Consider the following 18127-nt stretch of genomic DNA (forward strand, 5'->3'; position numbering starts at 1 on the left):
TGATTTAGCCCTTGTGCAAACAGTTATGGCACTATGTTGCAGACTTGTGGTTTGCTGTTTAGCGATATTTCTTTTTAAACAACATATGTGATTTATAAAACAATAGGAAAAGGATATTTAACAATCCAGTTCATCGGACATCACATACAAATTTTTGTGTAATACAAAAAGATAGGCAGCGAGTGAGCCAGTTCCTCAGCTGTGTAGGTCAATGTATCTCTAATGACTTCAGTGGAGTTCTGATGATTTATGGTATCTGAGGATCTAACCCAACACATGTACATGTGTGTGTACATATATGTAAAAAAAATGGTTGGAGAGCAGGTCATATGAAGCTACACCTCTTTGTCACACACCCTATGATACTTTGATTTGTGTTGTTTGACCTTTAGCTCTTCACTGCCATGCAACTAGCTATACGTCTTGCTATATGTACTAACACAACTATAATTATTTCTGTGATGTGTAATAGTAATCTCCATGCAATAAACATCACCACTGAATGGAACACTTTTTAAGGGGCTACATGATTATGCAAAGACCCATTGATGCTGAGACTGTAAAGAAGGAAATGAGTTCTACAACTCACTGATCTTTCTACAGCAACTTGGGTTGGCACCATTACGCTGTTTATACAAACACTGAGTAAGACACTCTCCCATGGGCATTACGCCACTAATTGGAATTAACACTCCCAAAAAGAAATACAAAGTTGTTAGGAGCAAAATGGAAGCCCAATTTTTAATCCATCACAAAATAGAATGCTCCCTTCACTGAGATTCATCACTATGATATATTCAGATATAGTACTTAATTTTAATTGCTATTTTACTATAAAGTTTTTGTGAATAAACTTTTCCAGTAATATGCTAAAACTGGACTATATTAGTGCAGCTTTGCATTACACCATTAGTGTAAACCTGCCCTAAAGCTAATGTTACCAGTCACAGGAGGATTCCTCCCAGGACAGGGGATTATGGATGGCATAGAGCTACTGTACCAGCTCATATTTCACTCTTCTCCCTGCATCCTTATGCCATGGTGATTCCTGATTGTCCTAATGGCCCACTGGACCATTAGATGGATTTAGAGTAAAACCATAATGTTGCACTCTGAAGAGACCTCTTCAGGGCAGAATTTGTGATTGATACCATGATGTCAGTCTTAGCAGCAAGTTTACTTAACCCAGTCCTGTGTCTGATGCATTCATTTTGGAGGTCATTGATCAGCAATAGATGGTGTCCTTAGGAACAGAGTAAGCTGCTTCCTCTTGAGCTCCAAACTCAGAACCCCCCCATGGTAGCATTGCTGCTTGACTATTGGCCCAGACTTTGTGAAGTGTTTTAATCCTATAGCTTTATGACACGCTGAAAATTGACAGAACATCATAGAATTTCAGGTATGTTTAGTTTGTGTTATCTTTATTTTATAATAAATACAAAAATATAGTTTCCCCGGGGTTTGAGGAGAAAAGCTGATTACAGAAAATGCATTTCTGGGTAGAAAACTACAAACTCTGTGGCAATTATGACTCTGCTGACTCTATGCTACTCGTGAGTTCATAATTTTTTTCTGTCTCAGTTCCGTCTGGTTCAGAAGTAGGTAAGCCAAGAATATCAGCAGTAAATATCTCTGCTGTGATTTCCTCTGGAATTTCTTCTTCCATCAAAGCTGCTGCACCTGGAGGGGGAAAAAAAAACAACCACCCCCAAAGCAATCAGGTTTCCAGATCAATAGGACTTGTCAGCAGCAGTGTGGAATGGAATGTCTACAAAAATACATGTAAGGGGCCTTATAAAGTATCAGTTTAATACTTAATAAGTCTCCTGTCACGGAACAAAGGCACTGATCCTGTGAGGTGCAGCACACCTTCAACTCCCACTGAGAACTAGATCTAAACTAAATGATCGATAGCACTATACTTGTCCATTCCATCTCTGACTCCTCTAATCCTGCATGTTTTTTTTCCTGTTACTTATCCATGATTTTCTTGAAGATGGTTACAAAGCCATCTTGAGCATGCTGTATTTTGAATACTGTTATTCAGATATCTGCAGACTCCACTCAGTTGCTTTAATAACAATATTCATTTTCTGTTTCAAGTAATTTAGGCATAAAAGAACATATTTAGGCCCAGATCCTTATAAAAAATTACTTGGGACCTTTAACATCTATGCAGAATGGACTGTTCCTTGGTTAGTAAGATCTCATCTGTAAGACCCACACCTAGTAAACTGCATAACACTCACTGTATCTACTTCGGAAGGACAAAGTGCTGTTTCTATCCTGCTGTGATTTGATTTGAATCTAGGGTTCCAAGGAATCCAGGTATTTCAAACCTGGGGTTTACACCACTAAGCTGTTCCCTCCAGGAGATGCACCTTCAGTAGGCATACATCAGTTGTGGAAAATCCCAACTGGATGTTATTGTAGACACTTAGGGATTGGGACACTCGTTTCAGAAATGAATATGGCAGAAGTCAGAGGTTCCAATTACAATGGACAACTTTGCAAGGAACTGAAAAGAATTTGCATATTATAGGATTCTACTTTGCGTGTGGATCACAAGAGTGGGTGAGCCCTCCAGCAAATATCTCCAGTTTCCATTCCTAGACAGCAGATAAACATAAGGTAATGTAGTCAAGGACATTGTTACATTTCACTGGCTATTTAAATATATATAAGTTTCAGTCTGCAGTAGAACTTTCCCCCAATATCAGTGGAAGTTAAGTGCATGGACCAAGGACAGTATTTGGCCCTGTGACTATATTTTGTAATCCCAGCTGAACATTTTTAACAGCTATTGGAGTAACAAGGTAAATAGGATTTGCAGTTTAATTATTATATTAAAGGAATTGAAGCAATCTTATTTCTGTGTTTCATAGAACATTAATCCTGTACCTGAGGGATCATAGATGCCCAGCTCAGATCTCCCACCCTCTGGATTCATGCCCAACAGGGTGGTAAGACACTCTGCCAGCTCCTCCTCTGTCATATGCTCCCCTACACATAAAGCAAAAACACAATCTCTAAGCTCTCTCATTAACACAAACTCAGCACAAACATATCTAGCAAGAATGGCATAAGGACAAAATAGGATGGTTTGGGTTCCTCCGGGGGTAGCCAGTACCACCATTCAGAATGCAAGATCACAGTGCAAGAAATTTGATCCAAGAGAAATTTGTTCTTGTGAACAACATTAGTTTTTGGCATATAAATTAGGTTTCTGGGAGGGGGAAAGGCTACTGGATCTGACTTGTTGGGCCCAGTTGCACCTACAGCAGTTTTCACTCTTCCTTTTCATACAAATTCCCAGCTCAGATCAGTGGTCTACTGGCAGTAGCAATTCAGAGGAAGGTGCAAGAAAACATTTAGTCATCTATTACAGAATAGCCTGCACATAGGAGTTTATTCCTAACTTCCATCAGTCAGTGGCTTATGCCCTTAAGCATGAGGATTTATATCCCCTTTTAAAATGTTTTATCCTATGTCATGTATTTGTGGATGTTCTCATCATCCATATGTGTGTCTAATCCCTTTTAACCTCCTGGTAAGCCCTTTACTTCAATGATACCATGTGGCAATGAGTTCTGCAGGTTGAGAATGTGTGGGTTAAAACAGTATTTCCTCTTATCCATTTTAAATTTGCTGTTTTTCAGCTGACTTGGGTGCTGTCTTGTTCTTATAATAAGAGAGGGAATATAGAAGTACCTAATTTACCTTCTCTGTGCCAATGCCATTAATTTTGGATATCTTTATCATGTTCCCTCTTATTCACCTCATCTCTAAACTAAACCATCCCAATCTTTTCAATCTCTCCTCATATGAAGTCATTCCAAACTTCTAATAATTTTCATCACTCATTTCTGGATTCTCTTCAATTTCTACTACTACTTTTTTGGAGATCATGTGAGTTGAACTGAATATACTATTCATGGTGAGGGCACACAATCAATTAATATAATGGCATTATAATATTTTTCAAGATCCACCCTCTTCAGATAGCAGATGGAATACTTGGAGTGTGCAGCGATTTTCAAACAGGAGGATACAATCCAGTTGAGACAACGTATGTGGTTATTTCATTTAAAATTCTAAGACAGATGAGGTAACATGCCACCTATCAAAACCTGTCTCCAGATAACTTTTCACTGCAATGGATACTTTTTTAAATGAAGGACAGAACAATCAAACATAAAACTGATGTTAGGAAAACGCTCACCTCTGCACTGAAGTTGTTGCAGTAAGTCTCCTCTGTTGATAACGATTTCTCCATTCTTAGTATCATAACCAAGAACTTGGAAGGCATTTTGTATTTCTTTCATTGACAGGCCAAATGCTGGTCGATGATTTATATAAAGCTTGATAAAATCCCCTAAATTGATATTTGTAACTTGTTTTCCAGTGTGCACGTACTCACTAAATTTGACTTCATTTATCATGTCCTCAATCTAAAAGTCAAGACAAAAGACACTTATACAAGGTGGGTTTCTTTTAAAGCATTGGACCAGTTTCTGATCTCAGGGATGCCAATATAAATCCAGAATAATTCCATTGAAGTCACTGGATTTACTCTGGATTTACACCACTATAACTGTGATTAGAATCTAGCCTCAGATTAGTTGACAGTGTCTCTTTAAAAAAGTTGTTTATCACATCAAAATTACATCAACCCCAGTAGTACAATTCCTGCAATACACTGGGGTCTTTCGATTATTCTCAGAGAAGCATTTTGTCTGGGATGTAATATACTGGGGAAATCTTTCATTATAAGATGTATCCAACAATTGACATGAGAGGGGGGAAGGAATGATTCCCCCACAGGCCATGCAGTGAAGGCAGAGCAATTCTCTGTCTGCCTCACTGCAGCCCTCATTGCAGCTGTCTCCCCACTCTGGGGACAGTGAGTCCACCAAATGGTGACTCCACCTTGCTACAAACAAGCGTGCAGGAAGTCTCCATGCACGCAGCCGGCTATGTGGTATGCACATCATGAATGAGCTTCCAAAATTCTCCTCCTTCCACCCCCACTCCCAATACCCACTCATCCTGTGCAGCAGAACTGCCTCTGGGGCCCTCTGCAACTGCAGAGGACTGGACTTTGCTCGAAGGGTCCCACATCCTGCCCTTTATTTCCCTGTATCACTCATACAGCAGTCCTTCTATTGGGCAGTCAGGCAGTAACTGCCTCTTTGTCACTAGCAGTTAAACAGCTTTCCTGAAGCCTGCTGCTGTGAGTCAGAGTGGCATGCAGCCTTGCAGATGTTTGTTTGAAAGGCAGGTTCTGTTCCATGCCTTTATTGTGCTCATGTTTAAAGAGGCAGCAGCCTCCTTACAGTTACAAATGGAGCTAAATGTTGGGAGAATTCCCAGTGCCAACACGTACCAAGCATTCTACTCCCCAGGAAGGCAGGCCAATGCAAAGCCTCCGTGGGGAGGCTTTTGCATTCAGCCCTGGGCCTTTGTCCTCATGTCACAAGTTTTTCCACTGAATGGTGCTCAGAGAAGATGGAAATCATGGACTTATATTTTTGCCCTGGCAAATGCCATGCAGGGCAAGAACAGAACATTTCACTCAGCTCTAGCTGATCTGGGATTAAGTTTTATCCCCGTCCTAGTGAATTACAAAAGAAAAATTCTCCAGCTCCCAAGAGCTCCTGTTCGTGGATTCCATGCTGATTTTTCCCCTCTCACTTTTTATTTAATAAAATGCTCTGGAGAGAGAAGAATTTTCATTCTGTGAATTAATATTGTCCCACCTACTTTGTGAAGCAGATCATAGGTTGTCTAGTTTGAGGGTAGTTTCCTTGACTGAAATGCTGTCCTCTAATTTCTTACAGATTATTTATCAGGAGATATTCCTCATGCCTCCTTTAGCAACTGTGCATGAGAGGAATATATTCTCTTCTTCCCCACCAGCAGGAGGTGCCAATGTAATGAGCCCAGGAAAACATCTAACTATGTACAAAGTTATAGTACCAAAGCAGGACACTGCACCAGCTCATCCCAAGATTAGACCAACTTCTGCAGCTCCAGGAGCCCCAAGGAAAGTCTGCTAAGGGAAGGTTGCATTGATGAAAATTGCCCAGAACTTTCCTTCTGCTGGATCCCCAGGGAAAGGATGCCGCAGGGCTGGTGGGGTGGCACTCCCTCAGTGCAGCCTCCATCATTGGGGTTCCTATGGAGCCCCAGCAGAAATTGAAGCTCATTCCTTGGCAGAAAGCCTGGCAGAATACAGCAGTGATGCCACTGCTTAGTCTTCTCCCTTGGAGAGAATTTCTCCTGGATGAAGGGACTAGGCCGGCCCTGCGAGGTGTAATTTACACCTCCTTGCAACAGAGTCAATAAATCTGCTCCAGGTACCTTAATTTCCTTTCTGCCAGGTTGCCGTGCTATAAATTAGGTATGTGTAAATTCAAACTGCCTCAGAAATACTATTACAATAGGATAAGAATCATCAACCTTATTAAGGGATTTATCTCTAGCTACAGTACAAAGAGGATTTGAGGCTTAAAACTCCTGAGAAATTTTTGATAAAAAAAGCCCCCCATTGCTGCGACCTGACAAATAAAACTTTGCAAGATTTTCATAAGAATTTAAGTCAAACATTTATCAGTTAGTGAAGGATGTTGAGGTCCCTTGCAGGTGAAAGGTGCTCTCTCTGTGTAAAAACATTCTCATCATTACTATAAGGCACAAAGGGAAGGAAAACAAGAGGCTTTAGACTATATGGACGAGTCAGTATATAGAGCTGAAAGTTCCAAAGCCCCATTTGTATATAACAACACTTAACACAAGCAGAAGAAACTCAGGGTGGGCCCCAATTTGAGCTGGAGGGACCCCCTATAGCACAAGTGCCGGAACTAGGGCTGTGGGGGGTGCTGCAGCACCCCCGACTTGAAGTGGTTTCCATCATATACAGGGTTTACAACAGTTTGGTTCAATGGCTTTCAGCACCCCCACTATATACATTGTTCCAGTACCCCTGCCCTATAGGATGAAAGGAGAATCCACTCTTCATGCTTTCAGTTTCTTTTCTGAGGCAACCAACCTCTCTTCTGAGGTGCCAATTATGGGTGTGATTTTTGTGTTGTGAGCACTTACTCTCTGGGAACTGGACTGAGGCCACCAAACACCTGACAGATGAAACTTTTGAACTCCATTGACTTGGGCTGGATTTGTCCATCCAACCTAAAGGTGAAAGGTTCCTTTTACCAAGCCCTAGAGTAGGGTAGGGGTGGCCAACCTGTGGCTCCAGAGCTGCATGCGGCTCTTCAGAAGTTAATATGCGGCTCCTTGCATAGGTGCTGACTCCAGGGCTGGAGCTCCAGGTGCCAACTTTCCCCTGCTCAACCCCAGGCCCTGCCCCCACTCCACCCCTTACTCCAAGGCCCCCACTCCTTCCTGCCCCCTCTCCTGAGCCTGCTGCACCCTTGCTCCTCCCCCCTCCATCCCAGAGCCTCCTGTACACTGTGAAACAGCTGATCGCGGCGGGCAGGAGGCACGGGGAGGGAAGGGGGGAGGTGCTGATCGGCAGGGCTGCCGGCGGGCAGGAGGTGCTGGGGGTGGCGGGGCGTGAGGGCTGATGGGGGATGCTGATGTATTACTGTGGCTCTTTGGCAATGTACATTGGTAAATTCTGGCTCCTTCTCAGGCTCAGGTTGGCCACCCCTGCCCTAGAGCAATCCAGTCCCCTAGTGGTACTGAATCTTTACTTTATCCCTTACATTTTTAAAAAAAAAGATACAGAGTCAGATTTTGATCAAAGTTACACTAATGTAGTTCTAGACTAAATACATTTAAAATCCATGGATTTATTCCAGATCTAGCCGGTCTGAGTGAGATCAGAAATTGGCCGATTGCATACCCTGTAAACACAATCATTCTCTTTGGTAAAAAACAAACCTTTTCCTCTGACGGATAAAACCCCATTGCTCTCATTACAAATGGAACTTCCTCCAAGGGAATATGTGTTGACACCTGTCTGGTCTCCATTGAATCAATACCCTGACTGCGCAGCTGTGCATAGTAAAAATAGTCCTCCAGTTCCTGAGAGAAAATCAAATGAAGTACAACAAAGTTCAGTTTCTCAATATGCATGGCACATGAGCCTCTTTGAAGATATACTAAAAAGCATATCAATGAAATTATTCTTAAAGCAGATTTGGACCCCCACAATTTGTTAGACCCATATAAATTAATTCTAACATCTTAACCAGCTGTTACCACACAATGTTTACTGTGACTGTAATTACCCTGAAGAATTCACCATCTCTACCGCCATCCAAAAGGTTGTAGAATGGGATCAAATCCTCACCGCCCAGAGAAACAGCAGCCTCCAAAGCACTATGGCAATAACAAAAAGATAGCTCAGAAAGGGTTCGTGTAAGGAAAATGTCCTGTTTCCCTTTCCACCCGTTGCTGCCAGACACACAGAAACTTATAACTAACAAATAAATAAAATCCACCCAAAACTCAGAACAAACAGGGAAAGGTATAGTTCTAAGTTGAAACTTATGCTACTCTATTAACAGTCAGCACTTCTACAGCACTTTCTAGCCCAGGATTTCCCAGTGTTTTACATACAATAGCCCACTATAGTAGGTAATTATTATTGTGCGTGTCTCTGGTCTAATGGAGTGAGCACAGGGCTGGGAACCAGGAGACGCTGGGTTTTAATCCTGACTTTGCCACTGACTTGGTGTGTCGTCTTTGTGTGACATTTAACTTTTCTGTGTCCTGGTTTCCTCATTTATGAAGTGTGTTACTTCACAGGAATGTTGTAGGGATTAATTAGCTTATGTCAGGCCAGCACTTTGAACAGGTAAAGGGCTAGTGCGCAGAGCTTTCCATAGAACAATCAAACTTTAGCTCCTAGTTCCCGGACTCTAACAATTACACACACTCCTTCCCAGTAAGATATTAGGCTCTGTCACTCAGGCGCTCTATTCTCCACAGTGGAAGACAATGTCCTAGATGCAGTGTACATGTAAAAACTCCGCTTTAGCTCCATCATCTGTCATCTAAATTTCAGTTTCATAGGCAGTAGAGACAAAAGAGCCAGATGTGTTAGTCAGGATGCAGAAAAGTAACAGCTCCCACAATGAAAACAGCCCAAGACACTACAATAGCCTGGTACTGCAACAACATCAGCAACATCCCGGTGCATTCATGATAGCATGGCATCAGCTTTGAGCTGCACCTTTGGTGTGCTGTTCTCCATTGTGCTATCTGCAAGTTTTATGGTTTTTTATAATTAAGTTATTTGACATTAAACATAGTGGAGAGATAGAAAATACCAGAAGCAGCAGTAAAGTGATAATTAGCTAATAAAGAGCCTTGCTCCAACAGCAAATTACATACAAATTCAATGATGCCTGGACCATAGCCAACCATTATAAAGAAGGAGCATTACATCCTATTGCCCACTCCAACCCCCACCTGATTAAGCCAGATGAAATGGAAAAAGAAAATACATAAACCCACTGCTCTGCCACCAGGGCTTCCTTTGCTGTGGCAGCTCGGAAGTTGCTCTGTGCCCTCACTGCTGTACAATTGGCTGGTATTACTAGGGAATCAGGAGGAGGAGCTCTATTCATAGTGCGCAGTGTCTGAACTGAATTCTTTGCCGAGTGAGCGTGTTTGAGGAATAAAGCCCTAGGTGCACTCCAAAGGGCAACAAGGTGTTCTTCAGCTGTATCTTACAGCTAGCCCCAGCAGGGATGATGTAGCAGAAATCAAAGAGAGGATGAATTCCCACCTTACATCCGATGGCGAAAGCTACTATGGAAAACCCTAAGGCAGACAGATAGATAGCTAACCCTCTAACCTACACCATCCTTCAGTTCTAGCTATGAGAGTGAGTAAGCTCCATCTCCTCCTTTGTCAAACATGAAGTTACGCTGCACTGAAAAGGCTGGTTTCAGAGCATTTGCAGCTGCTTGCTTCAGGTTGCTGTTTGCATCTATCTATCTAGGCAACAAACATGGCCTCTCTTTTTGGCGTCTTTACCAAGGGCCGTAGACAAAGGCTTTTGGAGGAGGTGTCCCCTCTCAGATATCGAGGGCACAGCTTTTTGGCACAGCTCTTCAGTTGGAAGCTGACAAAGGAAAGTTCCAAGCTTGCTGCCAGGGCAGCACAAAACTGGCATATACAAGCAGTCCTTACTCACAGGAGCAGTCCCAGTTACTTCAAATGGTCTACTCAAATGAGCAAGGCATTAGAGTTGTTGGTCCTAAATCCATTCTGCAAATGCGCAGGGGATTTCCTGGACAATATCAGACCATCCCATTTGGAAACTGGATAGTCTATATCAACACTTCTCTATTGTTTTTCATCCTGCAGGGCATTTTGTAAGGAACAGATGCTCCTGTAGACCCACTTCCCCGCCCAAACCTCAAAATCCCCACTGCCTGGCTCTAAAAAGATCCCTGCCTGTGGCCCCTCAGGCAGGGATCTTAAAATCCATGTTTTATAAATTACTTAGCACTTACATAGTACCTTTCATATTCAAAGCACTTTAAAAATACTCATTTATTACTCATCATGGCAGCCTATGAAGTAGGTAGGTCAGAATGATCAGCCCCTTTTATAACAGATGACAAAGCCAAGAGGATAAGAGATATTCCAAAGCTCCCAGTGAGAGGCAGTATCCAACCCAGGATTAGCACTTATGAGTTTTTGATTCCCACTCCTGTGCTCAGGTCACTAGAGCACATCGCTGTTTGTATTCACCATGGGTGAGATCCTGCGAAGTACTGAGTACCCTAAACTCCCATTGACTTCCATGTGACATAAGGGTGTTCAGTGTCTCACAGGATCTGGCCCTTGGCTGGCAGTGCAGAAGCCTAGGAAATACCAGGATTCTAATAATTTAGTCCAAAACCAGGACACTTAATTATAAATTGGTGGGAGAGGGAATTGTGGGTTCCATTGCCAACCCTCTCGGATGACGTGATGGGTAACTGGACACTTGGGACAAGATTTTCAAAAGAGTTCAGCATCCTTAGTGATTCCCACCTGAGAACACCTTTGAAAATCTGCCCACCTCAGTTAGGTGCCTAAATGGGAGCCGAGCCCTTATCTGGCTCCAGTTGTGGGTCCGGAGCACGTGTGAAGATCTAGCCCTCTCTATTTTAATTGCAGCCCTTCTAGCAAACCAACGCTGGATCAGGTAACATTTTAAACAAAGTTGAATGCAGGTGTCAGTGCTGCACAGGATGCTATTAGAGTCACGTTTGCACCAGGGTACCTATATCAATGCTTCTTGTCTGAATGAGTTTTAGGGGCTTCAGTGTTAAGCCTTTCTGAAGCAGAATGGGATCCTTTGGGATGAATGTCCCTATATAAGCATAAGTTCATTGCCAGCAGGACATATGCTTTAGCTGTGTTGGTCACCGTTGTGTAAAGGGACAGAGCACATTGCGAGCAATGAGAACAGCATGCTCTGCTTTTCCCTGGTGTTTACTCACTTGACATTAATTTCCCATTTCATCACGATGCAGTCGTTCCCCCCAGCTGTAAAGACATGGCATCCGTCGTAGGAACTAGCAAGGTTGGAGACACCTCCTGGATGGCAAATGAAAGCCGAGGACTTGTGGGGGTTACCATCAATGGGCAAAATCTGCAGGCCAACCTACCAAGAAAAAAGGTAACTCCATGATGATTGGCACTTTTATACAAATTCAGCTCTTTTAGTATTAGATGGTGTTGGTGGCCTGTGGTATACAGGAGGTGAGACTATATGATCTGTGGTTCCTTCTAGCCTTATGCTGTATGACCTATGTGACACAGAGGGGTAAATTCTACCCCCTCGTAGGCCGGCTAGGAATCTGGTCTGTCCTCTGTGGAGGGTTCTGTAGTGACAGGAATCCACTCTCAGCCTGCTCTGAAAATACTCCTGCAGCACTGAGACAGCAAGAGCTCATGGGGCTGTGTCCTGAATCTGCATCTTCTGCATGGGGCCCTCAAATCCTGTCCATTCTAGTGCCGTGGAAATGCACCAGTTCTGCAGTGCACAGAGACCTCCATGCTAATGAAAATGGGGCAAGATTTACCCCAGAAATATTCCAGTGTGGACAAAAGGGCTGACTAAGGAAGGGCCCATCAATATGTAAATCTAAAGTTTTACCACACTGTTCCATGAGTCAAAGTGAATCTCAGGGGCGCAAGCAGTGATGGCTCTAATGGCAGCCTTCCTACAGATCATCCAACCTGTACGCTATGCACGTAGGGGCCACGTTCTGCTTTCAGATGTAATCACACTGTCTCCATTTGTGTTAATGGATTTCAGGTGCCCATATCAGGGAAGAATTTGTCACCTGGAAACCCAAATCAACAACCCAGGAAGGAATAACTCACACAGCTCTTTTGAGATAATCAAATCCCCAGAGCTGAATTCAGACCTGGGTGGAACCAGGAACCACCTAGTGACTTCACTGGAGTTATATCTGCTCACAGTAGGTCTGAACATGGGCCCGAAGCATTTGCAGCACCTAAGAAGCAGCTTTTTTTTTTTAAAGTCACTAGTGTGTTATTCTACACTGGTCACCACTTCCGCACAGTAACCACACAGGGAGCTCAGCATAAACTGGTGGGAAACGCATCCATGGATGACAGGGTCTTTCCTCTAGGGAGAGCATGTCTAACAAAAAAAAAACAGAATACAAGCAGAAAAGGAAACAGCAAACTCCTGGCTTCGAGTTCAGTACAGATCCATAACCCCTGGGCTTGAAGCCAGCCCATCCCAAAGGCATTCTCACCCAGCTGTCTGCCAAGATCAGCTTATAGCCCCTCCCCTGAGGAGCTGAGTGCAGAGGGGATCTGAGCTGAGGTTAACTCCTTCTTCACCAGGGGCAGGTAATGTTCATATATGGGGAAGGGGGTGGGTGTCAAAATTCAATACCATAGTTATTGACTATTCAAAGTACAGAGAAATACTGTGGTACCTGTGGGAAAATACTGATTTTTTTAAATGGTGACCACTGTGCATAGAAAGCAGTACAACCAACTCCCAAGTGAAATACAACAGAAAGGCTAAACAACTCCTTTCCACAATTCCCACCTCCCATTCCCCTCATCTCCTACTCCCAATTCCTCATCTTCCAATACCTCTGGTCTCACCCAGCCCCACATCTTTCATTTAATCCCTCCAATACCTCAGCTTCAGACCTGCACTCTCTTTCCATTTGTTTTGTTACTTGCCTTGCTGAACACATGCAGGACTAGATTACCTGAAACTCAGAACCTCCCACGTCTATGGTGAAACCTCCACTAAGGACCTGCATGTACAGCAGGCAAACCTTTCTCCTAAGCAAGCACTTTAAAGTATTCCAGAGATTGAATTTTTCTCTCATGCTGGGTAGTTGCTCTGGGCAGGTTTCACTATATGCACGCACAGGTAGCGGATATGGTGAGGAGCACTATAGAAATATTTGGTAGTATAAATAACAATAAATACTACAACAGAATCATACTTACCTCTTAATAGCACTTTTCATCGGTAAATCTCAATGCAGGTCAATATCATTAGCCGCATTTGACCAATGGGAAAATTGATGCACAGAGACGTAACTTGCCCAAGTTTACCCAGCAAGGCTATGGCAGAGCCAGGGACAGAATCTAAGTCTCCCTCATTATAGTCCAGTGCTCTATCCACCTGGTAACACTGCCTCCCTTTAAATATCTGGTGTATTTCTCCCTGAGGTACAACTGTACCTAAGGTTGTTTGCAATGTTATGGAAAACAATCCAAAAAGCATTTCTGACATAAATACATAGGACTCTGTACCTTGTCTTTTGTAATATAGGCCAGATAGCGTTTCTGTGGATCCTGACAGTTTGCTGCTGGAAGGATTTGTATCTTCTCAAGAGGGGACCCATAGGTTGGCCCCAGAAGTGTCCTTCTAAAGGAAAAGAACATTTTCATTTATTCTATTGATCTTATCCATTTTTTTCACACAAATGTTGCTGTGCACAAGTATGGGATTGGGCATGTGTGTGTGTATAGGGGTGTGAGAGCGTGAATGTAGTGCTGGTGAAAGGTGTCAAGATGACAGCTCTAGAGACCAAAATCTTCTACTCCAATTGCCCTGTCTCTCTCCTTGGAAGGGCCACCATTGGGAGTGAGAGAAGAGTTTGGTCTCCATGGCTCATTCAGTTATTGGTCTTCACTGAAGCAGCCTGGCTCCCACTAGATCAAATATCAGCTTCCCCTTGGGACACTGCACTTTTGGTTGAAGAACAAACTGCTCAGCTTCCAACACATCCAGCTCTTTAGGCTCTGACAACAATTACACATCATTAAATAATCTCAGAGGGTTAGCATTCAGGGCAAGCTGGCAAAAGGAGCTTTTAAAGAACCACTCTCTTGGATCACCTCTGCAAACACTGTGATTAATTTAGTCACTAACATCCTCAATGGATGGTTAGTGTGTCCTCTGTGAGAGTGCTGGCTTCCATTCCATTAACTTGTGTTATCCAGTGATCAGTCATTTCTACAGGAAACTTAGGGGGAGCTAAGAGCTGAATTCTGCCCTCAGTTACATCCATCCAGCAAAATCTATCTCCAGGTATTTGATGGGCTCCATTAAGAACCTGGACTATTTCAGCTTCTGGTAAAGGGATATTTGGGCAGCTGTAACAGTGAGACAGGAAAGGCGGATCCCATCAGTCTGGATCGGAGAGCAGAGAGAGGACTTGAGCTGGACTGGATGCTGGCTTCACATTCAGGTTTTCTTTATCTGAAAACCAATACAAGGTCCATCTGGGTTTAAAGCCTGCTAGTTAGCTTTGTTAGCCTGGGCCAGATTCCTGTTGTAACTAGGGAAAACCTTCTGAACTGATATTTTGGTAGCTAGCACAGTCCAAGCAGGGGTACAGTAGCCTGATAACACAGGCAGCTTTATGGATGAAATCAGTGAAGCTATGCAGGACTCTATCATAATCACAATTTCCCTCCTCTTTTAGTAAAGAACGTTGGGTTTAGTGGTTTGAACAGAGCCCAGGCACTTGGGACTCTGAGTTTCTATTCTCAGTTCTGACTCTCTGCAAGTCCATCAGGCCAAATTCTTCAGTAGTGTCCTCTGATCTTGGGTGCACACCGAGAGAAGATTGGGGGAAAGGGGAACAAGGTTAGACTCACTGTGAAAATAAACCAGGGTTTGAGTTTCCCAGTTACCTGCACATTTTGGTCGTAGCATTATAAAGCTTCATTTTGTACCGATTATTGGCAGTGAGAATAAAAGCTTCTGGAGTGAAGGGAGGGTACCAGGCCAAACACATTGGGACCGCGTTCTGTTCAATGCGGTCTCTTTGCAGGACTGCCAGGTATTCTTTACTGCTGCTGCCTAGATCATACTCCACCTGAATAGAACACAATGAACAAGATCCATGTGAAACAGCTGCACAGACTTGCCAGCAGTCAGGGTAGTCTGCTCCTCTCTAGTACCTTTTGCTTTACACTACTGATCTGAGTGTGCTTTACAAATGCTATTGAATTCACATCCCCAAAAGCCCTGCATGGTAGGAGAGGAGATTTTCTGAGGTTTATAAAATGTTACTGTTGCAACCTCTGCTCATGTATTCATAATTATTAAAAATCACACGGATTATAACCTCACTAAGCTGATGCAATGTCAGTTACGGGGAACACAGTGAGAACTCCACAGCAAAAGAAACTCAGCTCCCTGCTGACATGCTAAACCCTCAGCCAAAGCTGGAGGTGGAAATCCCCTGGCTGTGGAGGGTCCTGACTGCAGTGGAATTGGTGTTAGTTCACTGGGGAAAGGGATGTGGGAAGAATGTGGGGAACCTGTGCAGAGGAATATGGCCCCCTACACAGCACAGGGACACTGTTCCTTCACCGTAGGCTTTGGAATCCTGTGCTGGTGTATCCGCTGCTACATGCATCAGCTGGCCGTTGCCTCCCATTGAGAAGGGTGCAACAAGAGATTGGGTCCATTGCACCCTTTGCTGCTCTGCAGCTTGGGGGCAAAGGGGGATAAGTCTTGCCCTATTGAAACTTCACGGCTCTAAAAGCAACTGGTATAGAGCCTGGGGGAAGGGTTTTCACCCCCAGCACCTAAACAGGTCTTGCAATATGAGGTGAAGCTCAAGGTGAGAGTCTACCTGGCTAAGAGAGGGAGCAGGTGACAGAGTCAAGGGCCCTTCACTGAGAATGCCCAGCTGCCAACTCCGGACGTGCAAAGGGACAAGCCCACTGACTATCAATGATAGGGGCATAGTTGTTCTCAAATGGTGGGATGAAGAGTTGTCTCTCACACAGCCAGGACCTCAGCCACACAGGGTTTCAGACATGAAACCCAGCACCTTCAGTGGTGCCTGGAAATGTTCAGGCTACGGATGAGTAAACTGAGACCCAGAGGAGCTAATGTAACTTACCCAACGTCAAACAGCAAGTTGAGTCAGAACTGGGAATAGGACCCAGGAGTCCTGCCACCAAGCCCCTGCTCTAACCAGTAAACTCTACTGCCTTGCATGCTTTTAAGCAGACTTACCAACAGCCTGTCCTCCCCAAGGCTTAAGAGCCTTGGTTGATCACTGTCTAAAAGGACTCCAAATATTATACTTCGAATTGGTTTATAATGTGAATGAAGCCCTGCTAGGTGCTCCCAGGATCTTTCACCATTTTTCCGTATTCTTTTGTAAACAATCACTGCATATTTTTCATCCTAAAATGACAATACAAATATTTTAGTTTATCTTCAGCCTGCATTTCTATTGTGTTCCCCCAGCTGTCAAGGAAATTCTTAGCATTTCTTAGCTCGTTAGTCTGGCCTACATGCCTTTCTAACTATGTGCTGTATAAGCCACAAGGAAAATGAGGTAAACAGAATGACAATAATAACAACAAGAAACCTGATTGGGAGAAAGGATCTGAACAGAACCAACAAACACTAAAATAATAAAGAACAGCTCTTCGGCCCTGCCTGAAAGGAAGCCACCGACCAACCCCAGGGGTATACTAGAGTGTGCTTCTGCTCTGGAAAGGAGATGTAAAAATGGCATCATGCAACTCTATACTGATTGTCTCTGTGAGCCTGGAGCAAATGTGATCAGGTTACAAACAAAAAGATATTTTTCTTAACTTCCAGCCCCCATGGGATGTATCATCATCAGTAATTAAGATTCTGCACTCCAAATGCAACCTCATTGCCTTCAAATACTGCCAGTTACAACTGTGCACCAACATATGAAAATGAGTTCACAATTCTTTTGATGATACATGAGCCAGACCAGACTCCATCTCACTTTCCTATCACTAGTACTGCAGGGATCAGAGAAGTAGAGATGTCAACACTTATTTTTGTCACTAGAATCAGCTGGTAGGGCTCTATATAGAGACAGGGAGCAGGTACACTGAGGAAGAAGGTGCCATTTTTACAAAGTCACAGCTTTAAGAGCAGGCGAGCGTTCCTGCCTGTTCTCCTTTCAGGATCATATCATGGCACAGCTTGTAAGTTCCAGTCCCACCAAAAGGTGCTGCAAGGAGAATATACATATATCTTGAGAAAAACTTACAGCAGTTGCAAGATACTGGGAATCATGAGAGAAGCTTATTTGAGTTACTGGGCCTCTTGAGTATTTGAACTCTTTGCAATCATCTTCTAATGAAATAGAATCAAGGATGTAAACGGTTCCATCAGTAAAACCAGCCGCCAGAAAAGAACCTAAAATACACATCAGAGAACAATTATTGTACAGCTCACTCATCTCAGGAAACCTGATGCTCAATGTTCAGTGAGATCTCAAGGTAAAAATACCTTCAGGGTCATAGGAGAGGCACTGGATACTGGCCCCCATAAAGATTCGGCTAATGAGGTACTTTGTCTGCATATAGTCCCACACCTTTAGCAGCCCACAGTGACTTCCTATGGCAATGAGAGGCTGGCTAGGGTGGCAAGCAATGGCATTAACAGCTTCCTTGGCCTCCTCCATTAATTTTTCCAGTTTTGTCCCCTCTGCTGTAATGTGAAGCACTGTTGCGTCCAACGTGGAGAGAATAAAATTCCTGTTAACATGAAGAAACAAACCTAATTTGATGAATCAGGCAGGTGGACTCTTTTCCCCTCCCACTTACACAGCAGGCTAATTTCTTGTCAGTAATG

General features: G+C 43.5%; 2 protein-coding genes across 5 annotated transcripts in view; both read right to left on the minus strand.

Annotated features, from left to right (window-relative positions):
* BCL7A (BAF chromatin remodeling complex subunit BCL7A) overlaps nt 1-1205 on the minus strand; it is a 35168-nt gene extending 33963 nt beyond the window's left edge. Inside the window, exon 1 of the mRNA XM_039505250.1 lies at nt 1186-1205. The gene's annotated coding sequence lies outside the window, so the exon portion shown is untranslated. The remainder of the gene's footprint in view (nt 1-1185) is intronic.
* A 199-nt stretch (nt 1206-1404) lies between these two features.
* CFAP251 (cilia and flagella associated protein 251) overlaps nt 1405-18127 on the minus strand; it is a 32514-nt gene continuing 15791 nt past the window's right edge. For all 4 annotated transcript variants that reach the window (XM_039504530.1, XM_039504531.1, XM_039504532.1 and 1 more), the window contains exons 12-22: nt 17783-18030; nt 17541-17689; nt 16517-16690; nt 15178-15362; nt 13789-13903; nt 11472-11635; nt 8256-8346; nt 7906-8049; nt 4223-4451; nt 2902-3003; nt 1405-1680 (exon numbers count right to left, since the gene is read on the minus strand). In XM_039504530.1, coding sequence (XP_039360464.1) covers nt 1526-1680; nt 2902-3003; nt 4223-4451; nt 7906-8049; nt 8256-8346; nt 11472-11635; nt 13789-13903; nt 15178-15362; nt 16517-16690; nt 17541-17689; nt 17783-18030 — 1756 coding nt within the window. In that variant the 3' untranslated portion in view covers nt 1405-1525. The remainder of the gene's footprint in view (nt 1681-2901; nt 3004-4222; nt 4452-7905; nt 8050-8255; nt 8347-11471; nt 11636-13788; nt 13904-15177; nt 15363-16516; nt 16691-17540; nt 17690-17782; nt 18031-18127) is intronic.

Source organism: Mauremys reevesii, linkage group 18 (assembly GCF_016161935.1).
Source record: "Mauremys reevesii isolate NIE-2019 linkage group 18, ASM1616193v1, whole genome shotgun sequence".
Lineage (NCBI taxonomy): Eukaryota > Metazoa > Chordata > Testudines > Geoemydidae > Mauremys > Mauremys reevesii.